A 20548-nucleotide genomic window follows, 5' to 3' on the forward strand; every position below is an offset into this window, starting at 1 on the left:
TTGCCACTTTGTAATTAGTTGGCAACACAGCTTTGGGCAAGTTCACCACCTCTCTGTTCCTCAGTTTCCCAGTCTATAAAATGTAGTGGTTGGGCTCCATCTTGGAGATTCCTTCCAGTTCTCAAATTCTGATTCTATCTCCCAGGATTGCACAACGCAGCACTTCCTTGGCTTTCAGAGTTCCAAGAATTTGATCTCTTTCCCTACCAAACAAAAGGAGGTAAAAATATCCACCACAGATCAGCCAGATGGTCACAAAATTAGTCCCAGAGTGCAGGCCAACATGGAACACAAAGTAACACTGAGCCAGATTGCCAAGGGAGGCTGGGCATTTCCTCCTCTGGGGATTCCATTCACAGGACTAAATTACCATTTTTTCAGGATAATCCAACTGCAATCCTATGTGGAAGAGAGCAATAATGTACATTTTTCTAGCTTTTCTTTTGAGATTTTCCAAGTGCTTTCCTCAAAACAACACTGAGACTTCAGAGGTACTGCAAGTATTATCGTATCTATCTTGCAGATAAAGAAACTGAGATTCCAGGAGACAAAATGACTTGGCCAGACCACACAGTTAAGAAATGTCAGAGCTGGGGGCAGGTAGGTGGCTCAGTGGATTGAGAAGCCAGTACTAGAGATGGGAGGTCCTAGGTTCAAATCTGGCCTCAGATACTTCCCAGCTGGGTGACCCTGGGCAAGTCACTTCACCCCCATTGCCTAGCCCACTAACACTCTTCTGCCTTGGAACTATTGATTCCAAGATGGAAAATAATGGTTTAAAATGTCAGAGCCAGAAATTGAATCTGAGTCTTCCCAGACTCTGAAGATTGGCAGTCTCTCTGCTACATGAATTGCCTCTCACAGCATAGAACTGGACTGGATAGATTCTATGCTTCCGTGTGATTGGTCTGGAAGAACACAGTTTCCAACAGGCCTTAACAACGTTAGCCAAGGAGTGCCTAACCCATCTGTAAAAACTGTACTATTCAAAAAGATTCTATTAGATGGACATATCTGGTATAAGATCATAGGATTTTAGAGCTAAAGGGGACACCACGGAATCAAGACACAGAGAGGGATAGACAGGCTCTCAGGGGTCTAGTCTAAACCCCTCCCAGAAAACTGTTATCTTCTTGCTCTTCCCCCAAAAAACCCTTTCGCACCAAAACCAATCCTCTTTTTTTGTAAATTCCCAAAAATACTAATCCAAATCAGAATTTCATTTGGTTGTGGGGTCCTCAATTTTGGATCAAGCTCAGTTTTCGGTACTCTTCCTCCTTTTCTGATACTGAGTTCAGCAAATCCCAAATTAAACCAAGAGTCTTTCCTTTGTCAATAATCACACACAAGGCAAGACATCATCCCGGTGGTGTTACTGGTCCTCTTCAAAAACAAAGGACACACAATAGCAACGACAGCAATGGCGCCTCCCACCCTATCCTCATGTTGAACCTCTTGAATGCAATGATCGTATATTAGAGTTATCTGTGCTGGCCTCTTCTCCCTCTATTAGATGAGCAGCTCCATGACGGAGGGGCTATGCCATCCTTATCTCAATCTTGTGTCTTCCTCCCCCAGCACAGGGCTGTGCAGCTAATAGTAAAGCGACAACTAGAGTGTGGCAAGCAAGGCTTTTGGTGAGTGGGATTTCTCTCAGAAAGAGTGAGCACCTAGAATCTCCCCATCCCTCTTCTGGAAGCAAAGACTCCATACAGCCCACTCCCCACCGCCACCAGCACCCAAAGAATCCTTCTCTTTTGCCTTACCCAACCAGGTAGGCATTTAAGAAGTATTTAAGGTGAAATGAAAGAAAGCCTTATGGGAAGAAGACTTTACCGCTTTCTCCCCTTTTCCATTCCCCATTCCCCAACCCCATTATTCAAAAATCTTGGATTAGCATTCCAGAGGTTTTCAATTACTTTCAATTGATTAAATCTAGGTTTAAAAGAAACCAAGAGTAATTATGTTTTCATATGGTTTAAATGATTTATGTTCTAGCAAGAAGTCTTTCTGGGGAGGGGGAGAACATTTAGAACCCTTCCAACAGGTCTCAACTTGAGTTCTTTCAGATATGTGTAGCAGAGACGACGCATCTGTTCTACACATAACTTTTCTTTGAGTTCCTCTGTTATCCTCCCCAATTGTTGGTTCTGGCCAAAAGTTAAATTACTGGAACAGGCCAATCTAATCAGCGTCCATCTTTATGTCCTTGGCTAGCAGGCAAACACTCTGCAACTGGGGTTTGTAGACTGTGAACCAAAAATCTGGGGTTTTTTTATTATTTTGATAAATATATTTCTTTTTTTTAAACCCTGACCTTCCATCTTAAAATCATTATTGTGCGTTGGTTCTAAGGCAGAAGAGTGGTAAGGGCTAGGCAATGGGGGTTAAGTGACTTGCCCAGGGTCACACAGCTAGGAAGTGGCTGAATTCACATTTGAACTCAGGATCTCTGGGCCTGGATCTCAATCCACTGAGCCACCCAGCTGCCCCCTAATAAATATATTTCAAAAGACTCAGTTTCCTGAAGTTGTCTAAATTTTCAAACTTAATGGTTTTTGTAAACAATACAAGAAACTTTTAATAAGGGCATCCTTGATGCTTGGCCCTAGAGAACTGGAACTCTCACAAGCCTTTGATACTCTTGACCATCTAAGGGCAGCACAGTGGAATGAGGGCTGGATTTGGAGTCAGAGGATCTGGGTTCAAATCCCAATTCTACTGCTTTAAACCTGGGTAATATCAGGTATTTTATAGGTAAAGAAACTGAGGCTGAGGAAGGTTACCTGGTTTTTCTCAAGGTCACACTTCTGACAACTTTCCCTTCCTTTGGCTTTTAGGCAATAACTATTTTCTCTTCCAATCTTTCTGATCCATTCTTCCCTGGCTTCTGGTCCTCCTTCCTAAATATAAGCAGTTCCTAAGAGTTTACCTTTAATTCCTTTCACTTCTCTTTCTCTCTGCAGTCTTCCTTAACACAATCATTTATTCTTATGGTTTCAAGCCCCACTTCTGGCCAACTTAGACTTCTCTTCTATCCTCCATTTCCCCCTTTTTTAATTGCCTGCTTGACATTTTCACCTAGACATCTTCCTGGCAACTCTGGTATAATATGTCAAAAACCAAGCCCACCTTTCTCCTCCAAATAATCCTTCCTCCCAACTTTCTCGTTCATTTTCATTGCACTACCAGTCATGTCAACCGCTAAAGAGCTCTTCAACTCACTACCTGTGTGACCTTGGGCAAATGCTTTCACCTCACTGGTCCTTGGTTTCTTCCTACGTGAAATGAGAGGAGGTGGAGGTAAACTAGAGGACCTGGAAGGCCCCTCGGTCCCTTCCAGCTGTACTAGTCTGTGACCTTATGCCAGCCCTTCACCCAAGGCTACCTTTTCTCCGGAATCCCTTGTTCTTCAGCTTACATTGCCCAGAGTCATCAGATAATTGCAGTTTCCTCTTTGATTCTGGGCCACTGAGGCGACCCAACCTCAGGAATTCCTGCCAATCTCAAAGTTGTGACTCAAGGCAACCAACTATTGGCCAGAACATCTCTCACAAATTATTTCTAAAAATATGAAGAACTGCTAAAAAGACAGCGAAATTGCTAATGACATACCATTTGCCATTTTTATCTTCTGCTTTTTGGAATTAATTAACAGGTAATCGGTGTCAAAATTATTCAACATTAGATGGTGAACTTTATATGGAGCACAAAAATAGAAAGGTATTTCAACCAAAATCACCTTTAAAAGGGAGTAGGGGCCAGCTAGGTAGCACAATAGACAAAGCATGAGGCCTGGAGTCAGGAAGAAATGGTTTCAAATCTAGCCTCAGCCTCTTTCTTAGCTGGGTGACCCTGGGAAAGTCACATAACCCCAATTGCCTAGCCCTTTGCTCCTCTTCTGGGAACTGACACTAAAAAGGTAAGGGTTTAAAAAGGGGGGAGCAGCTGGGTGGCTCAGTGGATAGAGAACCAGGCCTAGAGATGGGAGGTCCTGGATTCAAATCTGAAGTCAGACACTTGGTAGCTGAGTGACCCCGAGCAAGTCACTTAACCTCCATTGCCTAGCCCTTACTGCTCTTCTGTCTTAGAACCACTACACAGTATTGATTCTAAGATGGAAGGTGAGGGGTTAAAATGTTTTTTTAAAGGGGGGGAGGGAGAATGTCCCTTTAAATAAAAGCAGAGGAAGACTTTGTAATGCCCCAAGAAGACCTTTTGAAAACAGAAAATTATGCACTTCCAAGTATGGATGAAGAATTAGGCCATAAAAGCCCTCTGCCTTTAAGAATCAACTCAAGGGGCCACTCAGGGGCAAGGGGAGGAGGAGGAAGAGGACAAGCATTTATCAAGTACCTCCTATGGGCCAAGGCACTGAGCTAATCAATTTACAAATCTTATCTAATTTAGTTCTCACAACAAAACCCTAGGAGATAGGTGCTATTATGATCCCTGTTTTATAGATAAGGAAACTGAGGTAGATATGAGGTTAAATGACTTTCCCAGGGTCACACAGTAAGTATCTGAGGTGAGAACTTCCTGATTCCAGACCCAGAGGGAAGTGATTCCACTTCAATGGCCAGCTGCATACATCTTCAGGAAAGCCTTTCTTTCTCCCTATGGTTGCTGGTACTCTCTCTTTTCTCAGACAACCTCATATGATTCTTGTATACGTGTACATCTCCTATAGTATGTAAACTCCTTGAGAATGGAGACTGCTCTATTCTTGCCCTTGTACTCTAAGCAGCCAATCCCTCACACAAGTCCAAGCTTTGGTTAAAGTTGAATTGAGTCCTAGGAAATAGAACACTGGAAGGGAACTGTGATAATAATCATAACAACTAGCATTTAGATAGATCTTGAAGATTTGCAAAGCACTTTACATACATTATTTCATTCGATCATCACTACAGCCCGAGAGATTAGTATCTCCATTTAATAGATAAGGAAACTGAGGCTGAGGGAGGTTAAATAACTTAAATCAGGATTATACTGCTAGCAAGATGCTGAGGCAGGACCATCTGGGCAAGTCTCCTAATCTTTGCACCTCAGTTTTCTCACCTATAAAATGAGGGTGCTAGACCAGATGACCTGTCAGGTTCCTGCCAGCTCTTAATCTAAGGCTCTTTCATCCTAGTCCAACCCTTTCAGGCCTAAACCAAAGCATGAAGTCATCACTCAGCTTCTGATTGGAGATAAGTATATGACCACTATACATTCCACATCACTATCGCCTTCTAATTGATCATACCATGAAAGTCAGATATTTTTATTCAATAAAGAATTACTTCCAGTTGGAATTGCCTGTTATTTGGACCCAGAAAGGTCCCATTCCAAACTTCCCTCTCCCCAAAGAGGAGTCCTGCCTTCAACATCTGGGACAGATAGAATCTTATCCTGAGTTGCATCATGTTCCCTATCAAGCATTCGAAATTCAAAAGGCCCTTCCTTCTCTTGTCCTTTGGCCAACCTTCAGCATCACTCCTCATGCTGCTTGCGACATGGGTTTCTGAGATTTCCTTCCCTCTGTGCAAAAAGCAATCCAAAGTCTTCACACGGACTGTGGCCTCTTCTTACAAAGCTCAAAAGCCAGTTGATTGACCAGGCAAGTTATTCCAAGTTATTATTTTAGAATCCATCCTCCACAAAGTCCCATTTCAGTGACCCATTCACTGAAGCACTGAACATGGCACTGTGCTCGCTCTCAAAGGGTGGAGCGCTGGAGCACAAACTTGGGCAGATGCCAGTAAGGCAGAAGGGCTCCCAGTACTAACTTAACAACCAAGGACAGCACAGTGGAAAGAGCACAAGATTTGCGATCGGGGGATCTGATTCAAATCCCAGCTTTGCCACTTATTACCTAGATTACATAACACTGGACATTTACAGATAAAGAAACTGAGGCTGAGGCTGAGAGGTTGAAGCTTCCCCAAAGTCACACAGCTAGCATGCATCTAAGGTACAATCATCTGAACAAGTCACATCAGCTCTGTGGGCTTTCCTCAACTATAAAATGAGAAGCTTTGTGGGCCCTTCCAGATCTCCCATGAACTTGCTAACGAAGGAAAAACTGAGAAAGCCTCATCACCAGAGGGTTGGCCTCTAGGAGAGAAGGAAGGTCACAGAAACTCAAGACCATCTATATATGGGGTACAATCTGAATCAGAGGAGCGAGTGCCCACACTAATCATTATAGAGCTCCTTGGGGCTTTCACAGTCCATGAGATTCAACAGGATGCCTTTCAGCCCATTCATTTCTCTTCCTCCTTAAGGTAAAAGGACACTTCTTAAAGCACATTTCTTCCCATAAAACTTTAAGTATTTTATACATATTCTGTAACTATTTTTAACCCCTCACCTTCCATCTTAGAATTAATACTATGTATTGGTTCCAAGGCAGAAGGGCAGTAAGGGCTAGGCCACGGTCACACAGCAAGGAAGTGTCTGAGATCAGTTTTGAACCCAGGACTTCCCATCACTAGGCCTGGCTCTCCATCCACTGAGCCACCCAGCTGCCCCCTTGTAACTCATTTTTGCCAAGTGAGGCTGATAGGTGGCAGATACCAGTCTCACTTGGCAGATCAAGAAACAAAGCATAGACAGGTTAACAAGTAATCCAAATAACCCGGCCAACAGATCCCTCATCCTCTGACTTCACTGTCCTAGCCAAGAGCCTGCAATGTGTCACAATTTTACCTCATTTAAAATGCTTCCAGTTTTAATACCTTGCACGAGGAAGCCTTTTTTAGTGGTCACATAAAAAATCATATGCCATTTATCACCTTGGGGAGGGGTGCAAGGTGGGGAGGAAGGGAGAAAATCTGAGCCCTTAAATGTCAGAAAAACAATTGTCCAAAATTGGTTCTCCATGTAAGTGAAAAAATAAATAAGAAAAAGTTTTAAATTCATACACTGCCCTTTGAGTTAAACAGATGGAACTCTTGGGACTTTGGGTCTCTCTCGGCAAGTCTGTTGGTTACTGCACTGCCACACGCTGAAATCAATGCAAAGCACCATCATACAGCACTATCAGTTCCCTGGGTTCGGGGTGAGTCTGTGACTTGAAAAGTCAAGGTTTTAGTCTTAAGCCAGACTTCCAGTCAAGAGTTCTTTCTATCCCTCTGGCTTAGTCTCAAGTGGAAACGAATCCCCATCTCAGACTCACAGGAGAGTCAAAGGTTTTTCCTTTTCTTCCAGCAGTGAGTCACAACAAACAAAACTTCGTCTTTCTGCCATGAGCTGGCACACGCTAAACTCAGCTAGCAGTTCAGACATGGGCAGGCCACGGTCAATCGTTCCACCCTCCCAGCTGCAGGAGGGGGTCCTATTTCTGGGGACATCAGACTAGCGATGCTGGACTTTCACAACCAACGGCACAGCTCAGGGAGCACAGGAGGTCGAAACTGACTCTGGAAAACCACCACCAGGAAGATACTTCAAAATTGACTCAAAGGAATAAGCACAAAAAGGCTTAACGTATTCCAAAACCATATTTGACTTTGCATTCCAGAGTTTTGACATTAATGACTATTTATGGAGCATTCCTTAGGTGCAAGACCCTATAAGCCATTAAGGAATTTTAAAGGCCATGAAATTATTATATACAGATGCCGGTTAACAATGGTATCCTTGGGAAATTATTCCATTCAAAATAAAAGTTCTTTTGAATGTGAACACATAGCTATCATCAGTGGAATGTATTTCAAATAACTCTTGGATTTTTTTGTTTGTTGTTCTCTATGTACAGGTGGCAGATGAGTAAAATGAAGAAGGTGAGTTAACTCTAGACTAGCAGGACCAGCAAAGGACAAATAATTGTCACTCAATTTAGCAAATAGAATAAAAAGAAAAGTACCTTCCAGATAGAGCAAAGACTACACAGTATGTGACTTTGAAATGTACTTTTCCTTGCATTTGGATGGCTACTTCATGTTTTGAGAACCTGCAATGCTTCAAATAAAGACATAACTACACATAAATGATCCCATCCTGTCCCCAAGCTCAGATAGCCTGTCCTTCCTATGCCCCAACTTGGTGCCGCAAACAAACCTCTTGAACTACCCCTTCCCTCATGATATGGATTTGGTTTGGAAGAAGCAATTGAATCTTCCCCCTCTTAACTCTGACAGCCTAAAACGGACTAAAGTATTAAGATTAGGAGACTCCTTGGCTCCTAAATCTGTTCGTAGTTGGCCAGGCTTTTATAACAATGACACTGGAGTCATTGCCAACCAAAAGCACATTGAACTTCAGTCAGAGAACCTCGTTTGGAGTTTATGGTCTAGCAAGGGATTGTGGGTAAATTGCTTTCTTTCCCCTACCTCAAAGTGAATGTAAGTTTCTTAAGGGCAGGGTCTGGGTTTGGGTTTTGGGGACTCGGGGGGGGGGGGGCTTTCTTTGTAACTGCAGTACTTGGCAAACAGTAAGTGCTTAATAAAAGTTTGTTCGCTTGACTACTACCTCAGTCCCACATAATTCCATTTCTAGCTTCTACTCTTCCATTGGCCACTGTCATGATGGTCTTTTCCCCAAGGAAACCATAGCCAAAGTTATAATCCTCACTTTCATTTCCAAGCATTAAATAATAGCACCTGATATGCTGAGAGCACATTACTGTTGCAATAGCTGCCACGGGCTTAATTATCTTAATTATGCAGCTGACTCCCTCATCTAGCTACCCAGCCACGGTCCTTTTTCCCTGAGCTTCAGTCCCACATCAGAAAATGCCAATTGGACATTTCAAACTGGGTATTCCAGAGATATTTTTAAATCCAACATTTCCAAAGCTAAAGTCACTATCTACACATACACCCCTCCCTCTTCCAAATTTCCTGATTTCTCTCAAAGGTACCACCATCCTTGTAGACTCTCAAGTTCACACAGAGAGCCAAACGGTTGTCAGATTCTGCCATTCCTACTTTCAGGGCCTTTCCCATATCCAATCCCTTCTCTCCAGTGATGCAGCCATGACTTTGGTTCAATCCCTCATCACCCCTTGCCTAGATTCCTGTTCCAGTCTCCCAGTTGATCTCTCTGTCTCAGATCTCTAACCCCCACAGCCTATTCTACATACTATTGCCAAAATAATTTTTCTCACATGCTAAGAATAGATTTAACCACAATTCTTCTATTCAATCAACTCTAACGGCTTCCTGTTGCTATTTCTTTTTTTTAAACCCTCACCTTCCATCTTGGAATCAATACTGTGTATTGGTTCCAAGGCAGAAGAGCAGTAAGGGCTAGGCGATGGAGGTCAAGTGACTTGTCCAAGGTCACACAGCTGGGAAGTGTCTGAGGCCAGATTTGAATCTAGGACCTTCCATCTCTAGTCTTGGCTCTCAATCCACTGAGCTACCCAGCTGTCCCCCCTACTACTACTTCTAAGAGAAAACAAAAACTTTTAACCTTTATAAAAAATTTTCTAGAACCCTACCAACTGACCTCAAAGTATCTTTCAATTCATATTGAACATTAATACCCCTCTCACATTCTGTGACCTAGCCAAATTCTCTATTGCTCACACATAAGACTCAATCTCTAGTCTCCATACCTTTGCACTGGCTGTCCCCCATGTCTGGAATGCCCTCCTCTCTCACTTCCTGGAGAGCCACTCTTCCTTTAGGATGCAGCTCAGGCACCATCTACAGCATAAACCCTTTCCTGATCCCTTAACTGCTAGTGCCCTCCCTCTAAAACTTCATAAATACCTCATCTTGAAGGACTTTGCATATATTTGCACTTATTAACTTTATATTTGTGTTGTAGACATTTGCATGTGTACTTGTCTCTCCAATTTGGATGTAAACTCCTCGGAAGGAGGGGATTGTTTCATTCTTTGTCCTTGTAGCACCAGCATGTAGTTTACTAGATGAAGACTGTCATGGATATTCTCTTATTTGAAGGGGATAATGACATTGTGAGCTAAGCAGGCCTCCCATTTATTAGATGAGGACAGTAAAGCTCTGATGCTTGTCTAAAAGAGCAAATGTGAACAGGCGGATAATCAGAGCTGGATCTCCTGCTGATAACAAAGGAGCCTCCCATTTCACATTGACTCCAACTTAAAGAGGATAAAAGCAACAAGGACAAATTCAAGTGTTTCTTCTTTCTTTCTTTCTTTCTTTCTTTCTTTCTTTCTCTCTCTCTCTCTCTCTCTTTCTTTCTTTCTTTCTTTCTTTGTCTGTCTCTCTTTCTTAAATAATGGGAGTGTATGGGAAAGGATGATCAGAGAAGAAAGGTGAGATGAGTATATTCTGGCCAATGGTTGCGCTGCTCAAGGAAACTGGTTAAAATAGTCATTTCTGAGACCTGAGAAGTCAGAAAGTAGCCAGAAATCAGAGGCAAAGTAGTAGAGAAGAAAGAGAATCCACTCTGGAATCAGAAGATCTGGGTTTGAATTCCACCTCCTGCTACTTTTAACTTGTGGAACTTGGGGCAAATCACATCCCCACACTGGACTTCAGTTTCCTCATCTATAAATCGAAGGGGTTAGTTAATCTAGATGGTCTCTCAAGCCCTCTCCAACTCTAGATCATTAAGCCTATAAATCAACCTGATACTTGCAGGCTTCTGTGCTGCCCTGAACAAGTCACTTCCCCTGACTGAGTCTTAGTTTCCTCATCTGTGAAATGGAGCAATCATCCTTACACTACCAACCCCATGGGGTTATTATGAGGCAATCTCAAAGCATTAGAGAAATGTTGTTTGCGAAACAAGCTTCAAATAGTTCCAGCTTCTGCCCCTACAGCTATGTCTCACTTCATGCAACAGGCATGTTCCTACAAAGTTGAGCCCAAGTGAAGTTCTTATAAATCAAATCCCATTTTAAATGCAAAAGGAAAGTTGTGTATTTAAAGGCCCCCTAGGACAAAATCCTACTGTTAAATGGAAGAATCCTTTTGTAATCTGATCTTGTCACTCTCCCCTAGCCTACTAACTGCAGTGGTATCCTTTTGCCTTCAGGAGTAAATATAAAATTCTGTTTGGCATTCAAAGCTCTTCCTAACCCAGCCTCCTCCTACCTTTCCAGTATTCCTATACCTTACTCCCCCAACATGTACTCTGGCCCCGTGCCGCAGCAGTTCCACCAATAAGATATTTTTTAGCTCCAGGCATTTTTTCTGGCTGTCCCCCACACCTGGAACGTGCCCTTCCTTAACTCTGACTACGGACCACTCTGGCTTCCTTTAAATCCCAACTAAAATCCTACCTTCTACAGGAAGTCTTTAACCACTTTGAATTTTGCTGCTTTCCCCCTTTAAAATATTTCCTATATCTTGTATATAACTTGCCTTGTATACATTTATTTGTATGTTGTCTCCCCCACTAGACTGTAAGTCCCTGTGGGCTCTTTTTGCCTCTTTTATTGTACCCAGGACTTAGCACAGTGCCTGGCACATAGTAGGTACTTAATATATGTTTGTTGAATCTAATTCAGATCAACTAATTTATGCTTTGTGAATTCTGATTCTTATATAGCAGATTCTCTTAAAGTAAGCTTTACCTGTAGTGTATTCACATTCATTACAATACAATCAAGCATCTCAGCATTAAAAAGAAATAATAATAATGCATACCTCATTAGAAAAAACTTACATTTCTTTAGCACTTTAAGACCGATCATAAATTGTCTGGGTCACTCAAACCACTAACTGAGTGCTTGAGTACAGGAAGCCTTATTTTAGCAAAGTGAAGGGAGTTCCTGATGATGGCTAACTGGCAGGAGCAGAAGCTGCATACAAGACGACCAAGGTTAGGCATCGATTATTGAGGGGTGAAAAAAATAGCCATGGGAAGAAAACACAAATCTGATCAACATTTCCAGTTCCAGCCAAAGAGAAAAAAAGACGTGAAGAGAGCTCTTGGTTTAAGTCTCGAGATTTAATAACCAAGGGAATAGGGAGTGTTTTTTTTTCATATCATCCCACAACAGAAAACAAGGCAAACAGAAGTGATACTGGACTACCATCTGTGAAGAGCCTTATGAATCTGGAAAGATTATTTTAAAATTTTAGGCCTAATGGAATTGGGGTACAGTTACTGTAATTTGAACTAGGACCAGCCCAAAGGCAGGTCCACTATATGGGTGTGTTGGGGAGAAGAAGGGGAAGGAGAGTACCTCCCCTCTCCCACCACAAAGCAAAAAGCAAAGTAAACTGTCAAGTCTCACTGTGACTGTCCAATGTTTTGGTTTAGTCTAACAAAGTGTTTATAGCAAAGGAGCTAAATGGGTCTTGGAAGCTGTACAATAACTCTGTTGGATAGCTCCCCCCCCCCCAAATGCTACCAAAATGTTTAGGAGAAGGAAATGTTCCTAAAGCTATTGTGGCCTAGATGTTTATTTGAAGATTATATTGGGGTAGCAGTGCAGAATTTTGAGTCACAGTCTTGGGTTTGAACCCAGCTCTGCTCCCTATCAGAATGACTTTGGACTAGTCATCTTACCTCTTCCAGCCTCATTTTCATCATCTGTAAAATTATGAGGCTGGATTAGATAACCTCTAGGGTCTCTTCCCTCTCTATATCTATCCTCCCACCCTCCTGAGGCATAAAACTGACATAGTTAAATGTCTGATTACGCATAAGCAAGTGTTTAAATGCTTCCTAGGAGCCAAGTATGGGTGCTGGGTATGCAAAGACAAATAGAAACAATCCCTGTGAATATGATTCTTACTCCAAGTCCTCCTAGAAAGGCCTAGGCTAGAAGCAAGTTCCCTGTCCTCCAGCATGCTTAAGAGATCAGAAATGATGGACTGGGGGGGGGAGGGGGGAAGGGGGGACTATAATTTCACCTAACCCCAAGCCCTTTTGCAAAAACACCAGAAGAGCTGCTGCATGAAAGCCTGAGAAAAGACCCTATTCCCAAGGGCCCTACCCACTTCCCCTAACTCCCAGACATCTGCTCTCCCCACTGTTGGCCTTTCTCTTGGGATGTGAGGAAGAGAGAGGGAGGCACTTCCATTTATCACAAACACACACTCAGACTCCACCCCGGGGTTATCGAATCTCCAAGAGCCCCCTCCCCTCCCCGCAGCACCCTCTTCCCCTGAAATTTAAAAGTGGTTTTCTGAAATAATTGAAAAGAAAGAGCAGTAAAGGCAGCCTCTTCTTCGTGCCCCTATAGAAAGAATATGCGGCTTATTCCTTTCTTTGGCAGTTCTCCGTGCTTGGGCGTGAGAGGAATTGGAACCTATGGAAATAAAAAGAGCAGGGGGAGCGACAAAGGGAGGCAAACAGCAGCGGGCGAGGCTGGGGCCCTCAGCAACTTCAAGTGATCCAACTTGGCATCATTTTCCTAAAGGCCCAGCCCACCTCCCTATTTACTCTGGTCCTGTCAGGCCTCCCCCAAGTGAAGCTTCTATCCCCTCCACATTCGGCCCAAATGTGCTATCCTCCTCCCTCCAGGAATCCCGAGGACTTCGGGAGGTCCCAGCCAATCACGATGTGCCTCAGTTTCTCCCTCTGGAATGTCCTATCAGCCTAAACCCTGTTTGACCATGTGCCCACCGAGCAGTTAACTTTTGCACTGCTTTCCCTACTCAGATGAACGGTGGTACCCAGGCGAGCCCGCGGAGATGCAAGCGAGCAAGGCAAAGGGCCAGAGGGTGGAGAGCGGGGGTGCCGGACTACTTGGGCCAGCGGAAGGGGCCAGCGAGCAAGCCCTCGACCTGGGCCCCCGCTTACCGCGGTAGAGCCGGAGGAGGACGCGATGTACACGCGGATCACCATCCTGAGGGCGGCGGCGGCGGTGGTGGTGGCTGCAGCTTCTGAGTAGGCTCCGCTGAGTCCTGGGGCGGCGGCGGCAGCGGTGGCGGGAGGGAGGAGGAAGAGGAGGAGGAGGAGAAGGAGGAGGAGGAGGAGCAGCAGCAGCAGCAGCACCGGGCAACCAAGGCTGCAGGCTCTGCTGGGACAGAGCCGAGGGCCTTGAGCACCACTAGCCCAGCCCTGAGGGGAGGGGAGGGGCGGGGCCAGCGAGCAAGCCCCGCCCCCTCCACCTCCCCTCCGGCTTGCCCCGGCAGCACAGCAATCCGGGGCCAGGAAGGAGCAGGCACGTTTGCATATTTTCTAAACTGCTTAAAAAAAAAAAAAGCCACAGCGGGGATCTCGGAGAACCGCGCGAGAGCTACAGAAATGGCCTGAGTTCTTCTCTAGGGAGGGGAAGAAATCCCAACTATGGGCCCTGAGTGCCAAAGTACCAACCCCCTCCCCACAAAGTACCCCAAAGTGCTGGCCTCAAAAAGCTAATAGCCTCGAACTGGAGCCCTGACAGCTTTGAATCCCATCACCTGAATCAAAGCCTTGGGCATCCCCAAGTCACTTGTCAGATGCTGGTCTCCATTGGAGGCCAAAACAAAACTCTTGTAACAAATACAGTCAAGAAAATGAAGTGAAATGAAGACAACCTCCACAAAAGTTAAGCTCTTTTTGTGTATCGGGCCCTTCAGTTAGTGGCAGTGCTTCACTTGGCCTCCAGATTCATGCTGGTCAGTCACTGCCTTGCTCAAAGTTCTAAAGTCTCTTGATGTTGTTTTTCAACACACTGCTGTTGTATTAGAAATTGTTGCCTTGGTTCTGCTGATTGCATCAGTTCAAATCAATCTTCCCAGGATTCTTGTAAACTATTCCCCCATCATTTTTTCTGGTAGAATATTCTATTACATTCATATACCATCATGTATGTGTTCAGTCATTTTCCAACTGACAGGTATCCCTCTTGGTTTCCATTTATTTGCCACCACAAATCAAAATGAGTCAAGAGAATTCATTCAATTCTTACTATGTGCCAAGCACTGAGCTAATCCAGTAAGGATGTAAAGAATGCCAACAGTACTCCACCACCCCCAAAAACATCCCTGCCTAAAGGAACTCTCAATCTGGAATATCGCACTTGCTGGAAAAATTCCAAATACAGCCATGATGATGAACTGTTTGTCTGTGGTCAAGGACTAGCCTAGGGAAGTTCACAAAGACATTTTCACGTGGTGCCTGTGGGGGAGATGAATTTTTCAGTCATACCAACTTTCCAACATAGTTGCAAATTCACAGAGAAGTCGAACTGCTTCAAGAGTTAAGTAAAACAGAAGAACAAAGCAAATCCTTGAAGAATGATAGTGAAATATCGATTCAGTAACCTGGTCACTGATTCTTCCATGTGAAACTCCCCTCTGATATTTGCGGTGCTTTGCATTTCCACTCCTAGTCTCGGCTTTCCTCACCTCAGTCCTAGATTCTGACAACCAATAAAATGTCCTTGAAACCAGTAGCCATCGTACTTTATCATCTTGGAAGCACTTTCTCCTATATTAGCTCATTGGTTTTTCCCAACCACCATGTGGTATAGGCAACAGAATTCTCTAGATGAGAACCACAGGCTCGACAAATGGCAGGCCCAAGTCACACATATCTGAGCCTCTGAATTATTTCAAGAACCTCCCAATGGCTTTCCACACTTCCCCCAATCTATCCTACAAAAATTATGTAAGTACAAAACAGCAAGAAGCTATATGTTTCCTATTTTTACAAAACTCTTACCTTCAATCTCAGAATTAATACCAAGTATTAGTTCCATGGCAGAAGAAGAGTGGAAAGGACGAGGCAATGGGAGTTAAGTAACTTGCTCAGGTTCACATAGCTAGAAAGTGTCTGAGGTTAGATTTGAACCCAGGACCTTCAGGCCTGGCTCTCTATTCACTGTGTTATCTAGCTGCCTGTAATGTTTCCTCTCTCTATTGCTACTAATTCTAAAGTGCTCTACAAAATTTTCAAGGCCATCCATAATCTTACCCAATATTACCTATCCATCTGGCCACTTCAAGTGCTATGTATGAAAAAAAGAAACATCATTTTCTCTACTCACTTTGAAACAATGGAATAACTAGCCAGAGGTCCAGGCATGAGAAAGAGAAAGGGACTGTGTCAATCTGAACTAGCAGGCTCATGCACTCTTTGTGGTGACAAAAAATTGGAAAATGAAGGGTTGTCCCTACATTGGGGAATGGCTGAACAATGGATGGCATACTATTGTGCTGTTAAGGGATGATGATCTGGAGGATTTCTATATGAACTCAAAGAACCTCGATGAACTGATGCAGAGTGAAATGAGCAGAACCAGGAGAGCATTGTACACAGAAAGTAAAACACTATGGAGAAATCCAATGTATTGGAGTTTGCTACTAGTAGCCATGCAACAAGCAAGGACACTCCTAAAGGACTTATGTAAAAGAATTGAGAGAAAGAACTATGGGAGTAGAAATGCAAAAGCAAAACATATGACATCACTTATCACATGTATATACAGGGATGTGATTTGGGGTTTAGGCCTTAAAAGATCACTCAATAGTAAAAATGAATAATATGGAAATAGATATCAAGTGACAACATTTGTATAACCCAGTGGAATTGCTTGTGGGCTGGGTGAGGGGGAGGGAAAGAAAATAAATCATGGAAACATGGAAAAAATCTTAAAAATAAATAAACAAAGATAAACTAGCAGGCTTATTCCCTCTTCCACTTTTCCTCACATTTTTCCTATCCCTCACATGTCCCCTTCCCTCTGCTGATCTAAACTCTGCCCATCTTTTGAAGGTTCAGTTCCAGTTCCTCCTGGCCACCCCATACTTCAGAGACCTCTAGCTCCTCTGACCCTTTCCATCTCCTTAGCATTTACTACTATATATCATTTCTCTTTTCTAAATTATTTGTTGTTATTTAGTCGTGTCTGACTCTTTGTGACTCCATTCAGGGTTTTCTTGGCAGAGATACTGGAGTGGCTTGTAATTTCCTTCTCCAGTCCATTTTACAGATGAGGAAACTGAGGCAAACAAGGTCATGTGACTTGCCCTGAGTCACACAGCTATTGTCTAAGGTCACATTTGAATTTAAGCCTTCCTGACTCCAAGATTCATTCTCTATGTATCTGCCCCTTTCTAAATTGTTTCTTGGTTAATTACTAACACATACATTCCTTATCTCTCCAGTAGACTTTTAAGTTCTTTCTTTTGTATCTCCCACAGGCTCAAACTCTTTGTGTGTAGGATGTGGTATCTATTTTTCATTGATTGTCCCTTCTCTAATTGCTTCTGGGCCACACATCTTCTCTCCTCAATTACATTATAAGATCCTTGAGGACTAGAACTGCATTTCTCTTGAACCTCCTAAGCGTCTATCATTTGAGCTGAGACTGAAGGATGCTGAAATATGGTGAAGTTGGGTTTTCAGGAAGATGGGAATGAGAAAGGAGTCCATGGCGATATAGCATCGAGGATGAGCGAAAACACTGTTGGAAATATTTGTGAGAAGATAAGGAGAACTCTAGAGAGGAAAGTGAAAACTCAGGCAGCCAAGTCAAGTACAGAATAGGATTCCTGACAGGAGCTGAAGTTGGGGATGAAGGAGGGTAGTAGGAGGGAGTAGGGTCATGTTATGAAGGCTACACTGAAAGGTATCTAAAAATTCTATATATTGAAGGTATAAAGAATAAAGAAATGAGCTGGTAGGCTTATTGCCCATAACATACCACTGAATAAAATACTAAAGAAATGAAAGAATGTCTAGTTGTTTAAGCACAAAAAGCATGGCCATGTATCTATCTCTCTCAAAGCAGACTCCCAGTGGTAAGATGAGATGTATTGAAGAAGTGACACTAAGCAACACTACAATTTCTGGCTTATAGAAACTACGAAGCATCAACCCAAACAATTAAGCAGCCAAGAAATCAATTTTCCTTGGAGGCAACAGTTCCCAAGGCGCCTCAAATAACATCTCCTGTAAGCCGAATGTAGGGTAAGCAACTAATCACAGAATGCTTGAGAATACAGCTTCGCCTCTCTGGCTGTTTGGTCCCTCTGTCTGAGAGAAAGACAAGCCATCTCTACTTGTAGAAGACCTTATCCATTGTCAATGAGATCTAAAAGTGAGTGAAGATGGATGACTTCATTTACCTGGACATCTGCTAGAGTACGGGCATCGAACTCAAATAGAAACAAGCCATTTACCTGCACATAAGGATCCCTGCCTGACATACACTTATAACTTACTTCAAAAATTACATATTAGCATTTTCTATGTTCTATTGTATTTTTATATATTTTGATAAATGTTACCCAATTACATTTGAATCTGGTTCAGCCATACTCCAGGGTGTCCCGGGGGCTGTGTGTTGGACACCTCTTTGTTAGAAAGCCCCCTCAGCTAGAGGCAGAGGAGCTAATAAATTTGTGACTTGCTTTACTGATCATTTCTTGTGTCAAAAGTGAAAGGACACCCAAATGGACAATTCTATTCTGCATCTGATTCTCAGCAGTGAGGAGATGGTGCTTGCTTGGATGGAAAGGATGAAAAGTATGGATGAGAATGACAAAAAGCCTGGGGAAAGTTACCACTTTGTCTTCTTATTTGTGATGAAGAAGAGAAAAAATGGAGCAGAGTGTGACACACACACATCCTAGATTTCAGAAGAGCAGATTTTGAAGGGTTCCAAGCAAGGATAAAGAGGATTTTTTTTTAACGAACCGACATTCTACTGGTGAAACTAAACAGGAAGAAGGGGCCAATCTCAAAAATGAGATTCTGAAGACTCCAAGAAAACAATCAATAAAAGTTAGAAAAGGGGCTGGGATCTATAGGGGCCAATATGGATGCACAGGGTACTCATGAACCAGCTTAGATTTTTAAAAGACTTCAACATCTACAGAAAGAAAAATGAATATAGAAGATGGAAGCAAGGGGAAATAATGAGGAAGGAATACAAAGACACGGCCCAGTCATATAATAATAGTGTCAGGAGAGTTGAAGCTCAAGATGGGCTGAGCAACGTGATTTTGGGGGGTTCCCTTTGAAAATCTTTTTGGAGAAAAGAGAAGAATCAAAGAAAGAATTTTTTTTGCTCAGGGCCAATGGGACAACAATAACAGGCAACAAATAGAGAGAAAATGGAGGTGCTAAACTATTTTATTCCTGTCTTTGAACTGGAAAGCACAGAACCAAAAGGACTAATTGGAAGTTGAAAAGCAGTCTAAGAAAGGAGATAAGTAAGAAAAATAGTAAGGGAACATCTAGTTGCCCTCAACTAAGTTCAAATTACCTAGCCTGGAGAAATTATAACACAGGATACTGAAAGAAAACATAATGAAACTTGTCTATCACGACCAGCATGTTAGTTGTTTTCACTTGACTATGTGACTGCTGAACAACTGACACTGATTTATTTATTTTATTTTGACTTGAATGAACATCACTCCCTCCCAAAAGAAGTGAACATTTCCTCATGCAAAAAACAAGAAGAGGAGAGCTAGGTATAAAAGTGTAACTCTCTGTTTTCTGCAGCTTTATATATCTATGTATGTACATATAGATATGCATGTATCTATCTATACATATAACACAACATGCTATTTTCAAAGCTGCCTGCTTGTCTGTTTCCTTCTGAAATTGTATTGTCTCTGATTTTAAAAAAAAAACCTATATTCTGTTGTAAGAATTTAAATGTAGGTTTTATGCTAAAATTAAAGTTCTAAAGTAATATTGTGGTCACTGATTTTAAAATAATACAGCTTACTTTTAGTAGCTTTATTTATAAAGAGGTGGAAAGAGTGAAAGTGGAAAAATATAGATAAAAAGACAGAAAGTATTGCCTAGCTACAAATACCCTAAGTTTAATCCTAATGTCTACAGACCGCAAATGCGAATCCAAAAGCGAATCTGACCAGAATTCATGCTGAAGAGAATGTCCCACCAAAGCACCAACAAGCAGAGGGTCTCCTCACTGAAGAACCAAGGAAGGAATCACTCCACTCAGCACCACAGGCTGATGTAGGATCCAGGGAAAGAGTGTCTCTACCCTGCTGTAATAGAGCTACTAAAGCTACTAACATGCTCATAGTTTAATTTTTAATTTTTATAAATGGCAGCCACAATAATTCTTTTTAACTCATAAATTTAGTCAAATCATTTTTAACCCTTACAACATCAAGCCCACTACAGAGCATGAACCCAGAATAGAGGTAAAAGACAGCAAGAAAATATTGGTACGGCTTTTTTGGAGTAGCAGAAAAGTGGGAATAAAGTAGGTGCACATGGTGGAATGGCTAAATAAATTATTGTACTTGAAAGAAATAGGCAAAAGGCAAAAGACAGCCCCTGATCTCAAGGAGTGCACAGTCTAATGGAGAAGACAACATGGAAACAACTACCCAAATCAAGCTAAATATAGTATAATGTGGAGAGAATCAACAAAGGGAGGACTATCATTAACGGCGGTTGCAAACAGTTTCCTATAGAAGATGCTATTTCAGCTAGAAGTTGAAGGAAGCCAGGGAAGCTAGGAGGGAGAGATGAGGAGGCAGAGGATTCCAGGCATGGGAGACAGCCAATGAAAATGGATGCATCAGCAGAAAAAGTATCTCATGGGGAAAACAGAAAGGGGGCATTGTCAGAGAACATGATAGAATGTAAGGTAAAAGAAGACTGGAAAGGTAGGAGGGGAACGGTCATGAAGGGCTTGAAATGTCAGACAAAGGATTTTCTAGTTGATCCTAGAAGCAGTAATGGT

General features: G+C 42.6%; 1 protein-coding gene across 2 annotated transcripts in view; it reads right to left on the reverse strand.

Annotated features, from left to right (window-relative positions):
* Positions 1 to 20548, reverse strand: part of SH3BGRL (SH3 domain binding glutamate rich protein like) — a 98020-nt gene that overhangs the window by 68909 nt on the left and 8563 nt on the right. The window contains exon 1 of one of the 2 annotated variants that reach the window (XM_007507501.2): positions 13684 to 14032. The exons of the other annotated variant lie outside the window; for it this stretch is intronic. Within the exon in view, the coding sequence (XP_007507563.1) occupies positions 13684 to 13728 (45 nt within the window). The 5' untranslated portion in view covers positions 13729 to 14032. Of the gene's footprint in view, positions 1 to 13683; positions 14033 to 20548 lie in introns of those variants that run through there. 2 annotated transcript variants of the gene reach the window in all.

This window comes from Monodelphis domestica, chromosome X (assembly GCF_027887165.1).
Source record: "Monodelphis domestica isolate mMonDom1 chromosome X, mMonDom1.pri, whole genome shotgun sequence".
NCBI lineage: Eukaryota > Metazoa > Chordata > Mammalia > Didelphimorphia > Didelphidae > Monodelphis > Monodelphis domestica.